Here is a 13744-nt window from a genome sequence, read left to right on the forward strand (position 1 = left end):
AAATAAGAAAAAGGAAAAAGGAAATAAGAAAAAGGAAAAAGGAAAAAGAAAGGGGAAAGGAAAGGAGAAAGGGAAAAGGAAAGGGAAAAAGAAAAGAAAAAAAAAGAAAGGGAAAATGAAGAAGGAAAGGAAAACATCACGGCGATTTGCAGAGCGTGGAGTAGGGATGCTCTGCGCCGCGGTTGCTCCCTCTGCGGGGGGGCCGGGACGGGGCGGGCCGGCGGCGCGGGGCCCTTTAAGAAGTGCGGGCCGGGGGAGGGCGCGCAGGGAGCCGGGTTGGGATACCGCCGCGCAGCTCCTATCGCCACCGAGCCGGTGCTCGTGCGGCGGGCATGGCGCCGAGGTGCCGGCCTTGGGGGGCCGTGCTGCTGCTCGCGGCGGTGCTGCCCCCGGCGTGCGGGAGCTGCGGAGCGGAGGGCGGCCCGCTGGAGCCCTTCGACGCGCTGTACGCCAGCGGCGTGGAAGCGTACTACGGCGGCGACTTCGCGGGCGCGGCGCGGTGCCTGGAACAAGCGCTGCGCAGCCGGCGGGAGCTGCGGGCGGAGCGGCTGCGGTGCCGGCGGCGCTGCCGGGGGCAGGTGCGGCTGGCGGCGCTGGGCGCGGGGCCCGCCGGGGAGCTGCCCTTCTTCGGGGCGCTGCTGCGGCGCGCCGGCTGCCTGCGGAGCTGCGAGGAACCGCGCCTGGGAGCCGCTTCCCGGCACCGCGCCGCCGAGGAGGTGCGCGCCGACTTCCAGCGCAGGGTGCCCTACAGCTTCCTGCAGCGAGCCTACATCCAGGTAGGCGCCTCCTGCCCGCCCCGGGGGATGGCCTCGCCTCCGTCCTCCCGCGTCTCGCGTGCGGTCCTCGCCTTCAGCTTCATCGAGCCCAGGTGTTGTCCCTGTCCCTTCTCGCTGCTGTGCACAGCTGAGGCTCGCAGCTCAGGCTCAGTCCTGGTGCTTCTTTTGGTTGGATGTGCTTCGTTTCTCCATCTGAGAGTGCTTCTGTTTGGCGTCAGTGCTGTGTAGTATAATTCTGAAAAGGCTGCCTTTCGCTGCTTGGCAGAGAGAAGCCCCACGGAACTCCACTCCAGCACCCCGATGCCCCGTGCAGGGGACCTTTGCTTCTCATGCAAAGTGAGCTGATGCCGTACTCCAAGAGTAAGGAGTGTGCGTGGCTGGGCGGTATACAGGCTCTGCTATCCAATGGTTTTCATCCCACTGTGTGATACAGAATCCTTTCCGTGATGCCGTGCAGTCAGTATTTAGCAGCCTCTGTTATCTTAAGTATCCTTCCCTAATACTGGTCACTTCTGCCTTATAGATGTTACCTTCTGGCATGAAAATGACATTCTTCATCCTTTTTTTTTTTTCCCCTTTCTTTTGACAAAGAAGAAACCTCACGGCTGGGTAGTTAAAGGGATTTTTCTTCTAGTTCAGAACCTGTGCTCCATAAGGCAAGTACCTGCAGTAAGTCTTCCTGTCCATGTGGGAATTTTATTTCATGCCAAGCTGAATGTATAAAACATCTCTGGAATATTTCCTCCTCGATTTCTGCTTTATCTAAGCACAGTCATAACCTTTTTGTTGCTAGAGGCAACTTGAGAGGTGAAGACCTGGCGGGGGAGAGGGGGGTCTACTGAAATCTGCTTCCAGTTGGAGAAGGAAACCTCTCTTAGGCAGTACTAGTGCTGGTCGTGTGCTGTGACTGACAGCAGTAAAACAAGGAGATGAATCAGCTCCTGCTTTTTAAAACCTTCTGAAATACAATAGTTGTGTTGCTTTAGCTATAGTTCCTTTTGTCATTGCCTTAATGTCATTTTTGCAAGTCAGAGGATGGAAATGCCTTGGCTTTAACTCTAGTGTGCATGTGCAGAGCTCCTGAAAGAAATCCTGGGAGAGAACTGAGGCTGTGATTTGGCATGCGCTGAGTCTGGTGAAGCTAGTGGAATTTTCCTGAGGTCCTTACCCTGAAAGATGCTCTGGCTGTGCAGTGTCACTGTGTGTGGGAAGTGACACTAAATTTGTCATGATAAAAATGATTTATTTTTATGAACTCAAAACCTTTCCCAGAGTCGCAAAGGTTGGCTCATGCTAAGCTCATCAAACAACTTTCTTTTGATCTAGAGAATGAGATTACTGAAATGGGAAACAAAATAAGCTGAAATTGGTATACAGAATTCCACATGATTTTGAGTCATGGTCTGTCATACTTTTGGGTCTGATGTTTTTGTTTTCTCATTTAAGAATGTATTGTAAACTTATCAAAGCAATGTGTTGAGAACAGACTTTTTTTTTTCTTTGTCTATAAGTCATCTTAATTTGCTTTTGCAGTGTCTGGAGATCTTATGTTAATTCTAACACTTAGACTTTTCCCCTCTCTGATGGAGAAAGGGCTGTTATTGCTACCTGCATGGATGCCCAGGTATTGGGCAGGTACTGTTTGAATAGAGCTGTTCTGTTTTAGTACCTCTTCTTTAACTCTCTGCACACCAGCTGCTCTTGGGGTCCTGGCTGGCTTTGTGAGTGGTGCTGGGATCAGCTCTGTCCTGCTGAGGAAGCTGTAACACTTTGTCACACATCATCTGGATTGCTCTTTCCATCTGCCTCAGCAGCTCTGTGTGCAGGAGAAAATGTCCAATGCTGGGTTTGTCTGCACTTGCACATACATGAGGTCTCACATCCAGCACCAGCACATGCTCTGATGCAAACCATCCTCCTGTGCCAAGGCTGAGTGAATGCTTTGGCATGTCCCCGAGGGCTGGGCAGCACCCACAGGGAGACCTTGCTGCAGCATCCACTTGGCTTTCTGGCTGCAAGGGTGTGCTGCAACAAGGGGCTCACATAGAGTAGGACCGCTGGCGGTGCCTCTGCCTGGCTGTTTGACCCCTATTTTGCTCATTGAAACCAAAAAAGGAAATGAGAGAAGGTTGAACATCCTGCTCTGTGTCCTGTTTGGTCCCTCTACAGGGTGTATGAGAAGCCCTGGGCACTGGGCATGTACATGAGGTCAGGCTGGTTGAATGGAAGTGTAGGCATCGATGTGTTTGAGGAGGAGCAGCCTGCAGTGTGCTTTCCATCTCCTTCTGCCCGTGGTTCTGTGTTTGTTTGGTTCTCAGGAGGAGAGAGAGGTGTCCCTTTGGGAAGGAATGACACTACAAGGAATAGATTTAAAAACAAAAAAAGGGAAAAAGAATGGGGGGGGGGGGGGGGGGGGGGGAAGGAAGGGCTTGGCACTCATGCAGTGCTTTGAAAAATGGTGCTGAATAAACATGAGCTAATCCTTGTAGCACTCCTGTGGGGTATGAAAAGCAAAGGCTTTGATTCCTGCTGGACAGATACATTGGCCAAGGTCTGGCTTACACTGTGTGAGTCTGAGTGCTTTGGGGCAGCAGAACTATGGCTCTACCCATGCCTCAGCTCCATCACTGCTCTGAACTGGTGAATTGGTGGAAAACTGATGTTAGGATTTTAGATTTGCGGCTTTGCTGCATCCAGGGCCAGTGGCAGCCCTGAGCTGTGCTGTTCCTGCTGCTGAGCAGTGCTAGAGATGCTGCTGCGTGGAGCACTGTGGAGAAGCAGGGCTGGTATAGTTAGATCAAATGCTGATATTCTTATCTCTATGGATATGGCCCATTAGTCATTAAATCTGTGCCATCCTATCACTTCCCTAAATTATTTCCTGCAGTAGCCTTCTGTCATGTCCAAAAGGCAGAAGTATAGTTTGCCTGATGCTGATGGTTTTCTTTGGTAGTATTCAATGAAATGCCATCTAGACTTGGCAGATGGGTGTGAGGGGAGGTCTCTGCTCTCTGAAATATTTTCATTAATCACGTCCTCCTCACTTTGCTGCCTGAGTCATCTTGTTTCTGTTAAAACCTAGCCTGCAGGCCATGATGTTTCTAGCCACCTTCCTTCTTGGGCTTTTTAGCTCTGAGAGCAAGCAGAAGAGGAAGCCACACATCATGAGAGTGGGGCTGCTGACTCAGCAGGCTGTTGATCTTCTCTGAGTGATGCCAGGTCACTGGTGGAGCAAAAGGTGCAAGACAATGACCCTGTCTTGCTTATTCTTTGTGCTGAGTTCCTCCTTGCCATGTCTGTCTTGTACTTCAGTTCCTAGACGGTGTTATCATCAGAATTTCACACATAGCAAACATTAAACAATAGCAGTTATATTTTTTTTGTGTTGGAGAAGAGAAAGTTTATTTGTTCTTTAAAGTTGCTTATTTTTTCTGAAAATCTTTCACTGTTCGTATGGATTTCATACAAGCAGCTTAATCTTTCTAGTAGCTGTGGGTGGGGAGAACTGCAGTTTTCTCTGCTAGACTTCCAGTTCAGCTGTTCAGCAGTGCTGAAGGCTCTGCCAGTGTGTGTCCTTTGGTTGTACCATGTTTTTTTTGCCTGCTTATACTGCTGTAAGATTTTCAAAATGCAACACAGACACAATAATGACTTGATGAGATAACAGAGGGGGGCAAGGTGATAAACGGGAGGAAGGAGCACAGTGGGAGTTCAAACTCCTGGAAAGCTTTGCAGTACAGGTTATAGCCCTTCTCCAGTTCTGCCCTTGAAAACTCCCTGTTTGTGGGCATTGAAACTTAAGGCAGGGATCTGTACACATAAAATCAGGCCTCTAACCACTCCACACTGACCCCTCAGTCTTTTGCCAGTGCTTATGTGAGATTTGCTATCAGCCGTGTTTGGGCAGCTGTGTCCAGGCACTTGCAAGTGAGCCTTGGGGCTCTTTTCAAGGCACCTCTACCAAATTCTTTCCATCTCAAGTAGCTCCTTGCTGCCTGTCTCTGAAGTGTTGTGCTGTGCCAGAGTCTTTTGTCTCATTGACAGAAATCTGGAGTATTCATCTAGAAATTGTGGAGTAACTCTAGATCAGCACCAGTGTGGTTACCTTGCTAATTTGGCTTGTTTCATTGAAGCACCAATACTTTCCATGCAAGTTTGTTCAGTTTTCTGTGTGTGCTGCAATTCCACGTAGACTTTAAGGGTACTGTCCTGGGATGCAGCACAGCCTTTGGGAAAAGGGTGGTAATCTCACTTGTGGCATCTCATGGGTAGTGATGTGGAATAAGGTACAAAATCCCAGTGCATACAGGTCTCTGTATGTAAGAAGCCGATTCTCATCCCAACCACCACCTGTGTGCAGTGTCCCCATTTGGTCAGCCTTGTTTTCACTGGACTTACATGGCACATCCCAGACAAAGACCTATCATACAGCTGTCAGATAATCATTATTATTAGGATTATTACTGCTGAAGGTATTTATTTATCTTTAATCTTGAAAGTTGGTGTTACTCAGATGCAGGATATATAATAGATCCCAGGAGTAATCTCTCAAACTTCCCTTTATGTAGTTTCTCTGAAAGAGCATTCCTGGCTCTCACTAGAGGGTAAATGTTAGTGCTCAGGCATTTAAAATTATGTGGACAAAAATAAACTCAGTTTATGGGATGGAAAACTCTTAATGGTGGGGTCAGTGTTCTGGGTTCAGGGCAAGACTGAATATGCTTGTTCTTGCTGACCTACATCAACCTGCTGTGGAGGGAGCTGCTGACTCCAGTGAGGTTGCCTGTGGTGTGACATACCACATTGCTTTGAATTTGTGGGAGCTGTAAATAAATTCCCTCTTACTATGAGTTTCATGGTGAAACTAATAAACCTTAGATGCTCAGAAGGGGATTTCAGAGTTCTTCACTTTGATGAAATGGTGGAGCCAATTGGAAATTACCTGGGGCTGTCTCATTGTCTTCACAGGAAAGTCAGTCTTCCTTTTTCAGATTATTTCAACTCTGGCTCCAGCAGAAACTAATTGCAGCCAGCCTTCAGGTTGGTGCTGTAGTAGAAGTTAGACGAGGTGATTGTGATGGTTTGCTGCTGGTGGTGGAAGGACGCAACCAGTGAGGCAAGCTGGATTTAGGCCGATGAAGCTCCTTTATACAGGCTGGTAATGAGCCATTTGATGGCCAGAGCTACTTTTTTGTCTTGCCAGGTTCCTCTTTCTCACCTCATTGCTATGCAGCAGTGCCAGGACTCCAAAACAACTGCTGGCGGGGCCCAGCCTGCAAAACTTATCTGTCTTTTGGAGAGGAAAAAAGGTAAATCTGGATTCTTCCTTATTTCTTGGCGTTCTCTAATGCTGGGCCTTGGATGATGGAGAAGACAGTGCTGTGACTTACAGTTTCACTGGATCGTTTGGTGCCTTGTCCTGAGAGCATCCCAGCATAGGAGCTGGGCTGCCATCCCATCTCAGACAAAGCAATGCACCAATAGCACTTAAGAACCCTTTGCCTTTTGAGACCAAACTCCTGCTGTGTGAGGCTGTATGTTGTCATCTGGAAACAAGCCCTTCCCTGTTGCTCTGTCTCTATGCTTCCCCAGGTTTCCTGCCCCTGGCCCTTCACATGTCTCCTGAGAACCTCTTGGCGCTGCTTGGCTGCTGAGCTGCCCTCTGCACCCTGGAGTTCATTAAATGCCTTTTTGCACTGCCTGTTAATTCTCATCTGTATGTCCTAGCAAGCCCTGCTCTGACTTCTGCTGAGCCCTCTTGTTGTCTTTGGCCACAGGAATAACTAATGGCAGCTGATAATGAGCTGCATGTGAATGAGCAGTGCTATTTAGCCCTACTAAGCAAATTTGTGCCCAGTACTTACTAGCTGTGCCTGAAGTTTCAACGAGGATTATTCCCGTTTCCTCATATGAGTGGTGATTTCATCATGGATAGCGTGGGCAGTAATGAGAAGCCATCATTTCAGTAACTGAGCCTCCTGCTGCCTATGTGCTGAGTGCTGCAGAGGCCCTGCTAGTGGGCTCTGGGGCTGCAGGCAATGCTTGACATCTGGAGCAAGGGATTTGGGGCTCATTTGTCCTTGTTTCTTTTTTTCTTTTTTTTGTTAATTATTTTTTCTTTGAGGTGATTTAAATTGTTCATGGTGATTGGGTTTGTATCCACAGTCCAGGGACAGACTCTTGCACATTGCATGGGGCATATTTTTCTGCATGTAGTCCAGACCAGAGGTCACACTGACTTTGATTTCATCTACATGAACCTGCAGTGACCAAGCTGGTGCCTATGGAGTTTATCTCCATTTTCACAGTGGAAACTGAGGTCAGAATTTGGCCCGTGCTTATTAGCAGTAACTGATGGCAGGAGTGAGGGTGTGAGGTTCTTTGGATGCTTTCATTTCTAGCCAACGTATTGGCAGTAAGGTATTGACATTCTTACTTTTTGGCCATGGAAGGTGATGGCTGATGCTGGCAGGGGGTTTGCCTGTGTGTGGATTCAGGCAACAAGGAGCTGCTCTCCATCAGCCTGTACCTCTGAGCCAGCCCTCTTCCTTCCCATGACAACTGGACGGTTAAACAGACCCTCCAGAGCTGACGTCAAGGGTCAGGGATTTGGCCACTGAATAATTACAGCAACAAAAATAGCATCCCCTCTCCACCCCTTCCTTCCCACACGCTCCTGCTGAATCCCTGTTCACAAATGTTCTTCTTTTTTTTCCTCCTGTTCTTGGATGGGAAGCAAAACCCACATGTATTAGCTGGAACATATGGCAGAGTTTGGCTGCAGCCCATCAGTTGCAAAGGCCAAATACTTGCTTGTAGCTTCTTGCTCATTAAAAAAGAAGGGGGAAAAAAAAAAAAAAAAGCTGAGGAGTGGGGAGAAAGAGAGAAAAACACGTTCTTTCAAGATTGGATGAAAGACTGAGTCTGTGCTCGTGCTGAGATGGGAAGCAGATAGGGTGTGGGACAGCATGCTGCTCCTGCTGCCATGCCAAGGAGCACGTCCATTGCAGCACAGAAAGTGACAGGCTGGCCATTGAGGTCAGCTCTGTGCCAGCAGCTGTCACTGCCCCACATGGATACAGGCTCTCTTGTCACGCCTTATAAAATGCTGCTTCCAGTGTTTGGTTGCATGTTTTGGAGATGTTGGTGGCAGGGACTGGTGCAAGGTGCGGTGCTGCTTTGTTCAAAACCGTACTGCACGCATCTGAGCTTGCTTTAGTGTTGTGAGCACAGTATTACAGCACATTACTGGTGTAACTGGGCTTGGACACAGCGTGGCCGTGAGGAAGAATTGCTGCTATTCCAGGTGGCACTGCTCCTTCCTTTTCATGGAGTTTTGTACTAAAGAGGAGCATGCAGCTGCCTTGGGTCTTGTGTATCCTTCTCACCTGTTCAGAACAGGGAGATTTTGTGATGGACTAGGGAAAAGATCAGGGAAATAACAACAAAAACACCAATGTGCTGCTTTCCATCTTGGTTTTCTCAAATCGGCTCCGGTTGTGGCTATGATCTCATACTGTGTCCCCACAGAAACAGGAGCCTGTTAAGATTAGGTAGGGCACTGCTTAAACTTGTAGCTCTTTGAGGTCAGGACCAGACTTCAATGGGAGTGATGAAGACGTGTGCTGTAGTGCATTGCCCAGGCCTACAGCAGGACAGGGGATGCAGAGCCCTTTGAAGATGGAGCCAACAGTGTCCCTTCCCAGAAAAGATCAGTGTGGTACAGAGAGAAAGAGGTTGGAAAATATGCTTGAAAATATTTGCTGAAGGTGTTGCTGTGACTGCACAGGGACTAAGCTGGAGTCTGTTGATTCCCTTGCTTAGAAAGCTATGTTTTTAAAGTGGTTTTTGCCAAGGCACTGCCTGTTCTGAGGCTTATATATATATATATATATATATATTCTGGGGCATCTGTGTCCTGAGTTACTCTGTCTCTTTGGAAGCAGATGGGAATCTGTGAAGTTTCAGTGAAAGTCTGAAAGGAAGAGCACTGACTGGCCCTGCATTGCACTGCAGTGCTGCTGGAGACCAGCCTTGTGCAGGGCTGTTGGCGTCATCCAGGGTCTGTGATAAAGGAAATGCTGGAGTCAGATGGGCAGGAAAGAGCCTGGTGTCTTATCTCAATTTTTTTCCTTACAGAACTGTGTAATAAGTGATTTTTTTTTTTTCTTTTTTCCCAAATACACTGGTATTCCTGAAATGCCTTATTAAATAGAACATTTCAATTTGTTCTCAGAAGTCTCTCTAGGGATAACAAATGGTGAAAGGACTTTTGGAGTTGTGTAAGTGTGATTAAGGATTGCTTAGAGGAGAATCACGTAGCTTTTGGGAAAGGCTTTTGCTTCTTGGAGGTGTTCCCAAATCTGTGATCACTTGTGAAGGCAGGGGGTTGGAACAGGGCTTGCTGCAGCCTGTGCAAGTGATGCTGGGGCATCTCATGCTGTGCCTTGCTATTAGCCACAGAGCCACCTATATGCAAACCATGACCTGCTTTGGCTGATGTGTTCACACCCTGTGTCTGCAGGGTGGGTGCAGTGGTGAGAAGTGAGGGGGTTGGCTGTGCTCAGGTAGCCCTCTCCTCTCACTGCATGCCCAGGCTCCCGGTGCAGCCAGCACAGAGTTGAATCACTCTCATGCTTGGTCACTTCTGTTTCCTTTGCTTTAAATACCAACGTCTCTTGGAAGCCACTTGTTTCCCTCTTCCCTCGGTTGGCAGCTGCACTCCATTTCTTTTAACATAAGCATTGCATCCTGGTGTCTGGATTCTGGTGGCTGTGCTGCTTCTCTGGAGCTGACTCTGCGAGGTCAGCCTGCTCGAGGGTGTCTCTTCCTCCAGCCACCTTGGTTTGCATTGTTCCCGCTAATAAAAGCATTATCTCAGTCTGCATCCGTTTATGAGGAAGGCAAACAGCAAATAAAAGAGCAGCGTGTGGCTGTAGGAAGCAGCATTTGTCAACTGTGCATCCCTTCTGCGCAGTGCCGGCTGTGCTGTGAGCTGCTGGGTGCTTGCTGCTGCGTGCTCGGCGGGTGTCCAGCTGGAAGCACTCCTGCAGCAGCTTCTATTTCTGAGCTGGGCTTTTACAGCCGTGCTTCCCACTGCTTGGATTTTCTGCCTGCCACCGTGTTTTAATGCTGGATTAGAATCTCATTCCAGTGGCCTGGTGCAACTAAGACAGAACGTGCAGCATCAGTGTCCACCTGAGCCTGGTGGTTGCCCAGATGTTCCCTAGTGCCATACAGTCGAGCCACAGCAATGGTGTGCAGTTTGAGTTGCAGAACTGTAGCAGCTGTGAGGGTGGGATCAGACCTGGCTTGGGTCTGAGGGTAACCCAAGGGAATTCCCCATTGTGGGGGCTTGCTCCAGCCTGGCTGCTGTTTAGATTGTTTTCATTCACATCCAAAGCCTCTGGAAAATGACTCTTGCACTGCAGTACGAGGCTTCCCGCAGGGGTGTTTGTAGCTCCAAATCACTGTTATTTTAATCAGTGTGCTTCTGTTTTATAAATGTAATTTTGGATACCAGCTTTGAAATCTCACTAGGTGATAGAACCATAAATATACCATATTTAGACTTTAGTGTTTTCTGAATCAAAAGAAACCTGGTAGAGAGACTTGAATAACCATCCATTTGCCTGGATTTTGTTCTTAGAAAGTTACAGTGCTTAGAGCTGTAAAGCCTCTGCTAGCAGCCAGATCTTCAAAAGTGCAGTGTAGAAACCATCCTGCCCTTCATGTTTCTTTTAAGAAGTATCAGATAGGAAAGGTTTGCATACTTGGGGCATATTGTTTACATTCCTGTTGCCTTGCTGTTAGAAATGTTAGAGTTCAGCTCCGTAGTGGAATAGTCAGCACAGTCAGATGGTGGAGCTCTCTTTGATGTTGCAGCTAGCCTGTGCTGAACAGCAGAGTTCCACTAAGTGGGGTGAACAGTTTTGCTCTTGCACATTTCAGATGTGCATCTGTGGGCTCTTTCCATGTGGGATTTTTCCATGTGCTCAGACCTGCATGGAGCTGGGGTGATGTGCTGTGTAATGGCATAGGTACATCTGTTCTTTAATCTCAAGGCACTGAGCTGGATGTTGGTATTTTAAATGGAAGGGAATGTGACTCAGCTTATGCACAAAGGCCTAGCTGAGCTGGTACCTGTATCAGCTGAGGACTTGCATTACTTATGATGGCTTGGGTTGATGCTGATGATGTGCCAAAGCACGATAAATGCGTTGTGTGTTGAGCTGTGTGTTTCCAGAACTGAAAGCTGGGTTTCCATTCTGCGTCTTTTACCACCAACATCTCTGCTTGTTCTGGGTTCAGAAAACCTTAGCTGGGTGGGGAGGTTGCTTTGGTCACCTTGGGGTGACTCTTGAAAAAGAGAGTTGAACTGACTACAAAATGAAGGGTGCTGAGCAGCTGGTTGCAAGATAAAGGAAATATGAGTGGCTGATTTCCCTTTAGATGTTGGGTGTGATGTGATAGCTGGAGGAAGAATCGGTGCAAATCAGTCTGCAGTGTTTACTCTGTTATATTTGGGAGCAGGTGGCTTAGAGGGGTGCTGCTATGACTAGGATGGAAATGGCTGGGACTGGTCCTACTCAGCTCAGGTTCATCAGGTGAGGAGGCAGTGCTCCATCCTTCACTTACTCATCAAGTGAAATGATGTGCAGAAATTGTGTACCACACACTTGGCACTGGGAGACAACCAGTGTCACATGTTTGGAGAGCATTGGTTTTACTGCATGATGTCTGTGCACTGAGCTCCTAGAGGAAGAGCATGCATAAACAGGAGCAGATGAATTATAAATGTTCTGCTCTTACAGAAACAAGTCCGATTTATGGAAGCAGTTTGCTCCACGTCAGAAGTTCTCCTTGGTTTATTAGGGAAGTGTGACCTGGCCGTTCTGGTAGAAACAGGTGACTGTTCACACCTTGCAAAGCAGGAGACCTACATGAGCCACAGGCCAGTTTCATACACAACCCATTTGGTGGACACCTTACCAAGGAGGTAGACACCTTACAGCCTCTGTTTTGACAGCATGCAGCTAGCACTAGTTGTTAGGCAGTCCTGATTACCTTTACAGAGATATTTTTGACATTGGCACCTTTTTTTTTTTTATTCCAGATGTTTTGCTCTGAGCTGCTGCAGCTCAAAAACCAGTGACATGCAGGTGGCCTAGAGAGGCCTTTTATTTCTTTTTTGCTGAACCTCAAAATCCCTGCAGTCAGCACAACCTGCTGCCAACAGGCAGAGCCATACTCCTTTGCTGCAGCTTATCCCATCTGCTTCTGTGCTGTGTGAGAATGGGCACTACAAGGGACTCTCCCTTTGCAGCAAGACGTATCTATTTTTCATTTATGTTTGTTTTAAAAGTAAAGGGGGAAAAAAGAGGTCTCTGCTGGAAAAATGCTTATTTCAATATCCAATGAGAGTTTTTTGGAAAGATATTCTGCTTCATTTCACATCTGTGGAATAAACTGTAATTTCAGCTGTGGAGCACGTCTCAGTTTGTCTTCCTCCCATGGGAGAGGAAAAAGAGAAATGTGAGAAAAGTGGAGGAGGGTACAGAAATCGCAGAGAAATCCATGGGGAGAGGAACTGCAGCACTGAAAGGAGCATACTTCTGAGCCAAACCCAAAAAGGAGATGGTGGTTCCCATGGAGGGACACTCACCTGTTTTGAAGGTTCTAGAGAAAAGTGGTGATGGATGCAGTTTGTCCTGGAAGGAGAAACTTGCTGAAAGGCTGGGTTTGAATTCAGTATAGAGAAACTGGTACAATGGTTCCTGATGGGAGTGGAGTGGCCAGGCAGGGCTCTGCTGCAGCTGGGGAAGAGCATCTTAACCTATTCATTAATATCCTTTCTGCTACAAGAGAGGGTTTCTAGGGGCTTCTGGCCTTTGCTTTAGTTAAAGGGATACAGAGTCACAAAGGTTGGAAAAGCCTGATAACCTCATCTAGTCCAGCCCCATCATATCCCCACTGTGCCCACTAACCTGTATCCCTTAGAGCCACATCTACCCTGTTCTTGAACACCTGTAGGGACAGTGACTCCACCACCTCCCTGGGCAGCACATTCAAATAAGTATATGATAGTGTCCCCACACTCTGCTTTGCCCTAGCCAGTTACAGATCTGTCAGTATAGTAATCTGCTCTATAAGGGATTTTGCAAGGCTGGGCTGGGAGTCGTGTAGATTTGGGAGATCTTGGAGCTTGCTCATATATAGGAATTCACGTGGATAAATAACTTTAGGAAAGATAATAACAGTTGTATTCCTTGAATCCTTCAGAGTTCCCTACTGGAGGAAAACTTGGCAAAAATATGGCAACCTGAATTTGTAAATGTTTGCTTCTTTGTTTGCCTTTGCTCATATCCCTGGAGGAATGAAGTCATTTATTTGATTTGCCCTGCTGCCTCGCGCTCCTACTCATGAATGGCAGGGAACAAGGCTGTATGAATAGTCTGGCCGTGTGTGGTTTTGAAAGACGTGTTCGCTTGCACATTGGTGTCCGGATAGTGTGGCTGGCTCTGAAATCCCATCAGTAAGGCTTTTGAGTAACTTAAAACCTTTCTAGTAGATGCTTGACATTTCTTCCACTCTGACATTGTGTAAGTCCCTGTTGAAGTCTCATTACCTCAGTAACCACAGAAAAGCAGGCTGCCTTTTCACTCAAATCTTCACCACAAAGGTCTGGATTCATATTCTTTTTTTTTTTTTTTTTCCTAGAAGGCAGAACACAGCTTATTGTAGTCTAAGTACAGGGTAGAAGGCCAAGATCACATATGGATCTGGGTGGTGGTCATGCTGAAGATGGAGTATGAATGTGTCTTTTCCTCTGGCTATGTCTGGACAACTTTGCACTAAATATGAAGAAAGCCTGTATAATTTTCAACATAAATAGGATATTCAGTGCTTTCTTTGGGGTGGCTTATAAAAGCCAGTCCTGAACAGCTGCTGTTTCATGGGTATTTTCC

General features: G+C 47.5%; 1 protein-coding gene across 2 annotated transcripts in view; it reads left to right on the plus strand.

Annotated features, from left to right (window-relative positions):
* The first annotated feature begins 255 nt into the window (after positions 1-255).
* P3H2 (prolyl 3-hydroxylase 2) overlaps positions 256-13744 on the plus strand; it is a 54232-nt gene continuing 40743 nt past the window's right edge. For both annotated transcript variants that reach the window (XM_031603417.2, XM_090147400.1), the window contains exon 1: positions 256-776. In XM_031603417.2, coding sequence (XP_031459277.2) covers positions 333-776 — 444 coding nt within the window. In that variant the 5' untranslated portion in view covers positions 256-332. The remainder of the gene's footprint in view (positions 777-13744) is intronic.

The sequence above is a fragment of the Phasianus colchicus genome, chromosome 10 (genome assembly GCF_987193195.1).
Source record: "Phasianus colchicus chromosome 10, bPhaCol1.hap1.1, whole genome shotgun sequence".
Classification (NCBI taxonomy): domain Eukaryota; kingdom Metazoa; phylum Chordata; class Aves; order Galliformes; family Phasianidae; genus Phasianus; species Phasianus colchicus.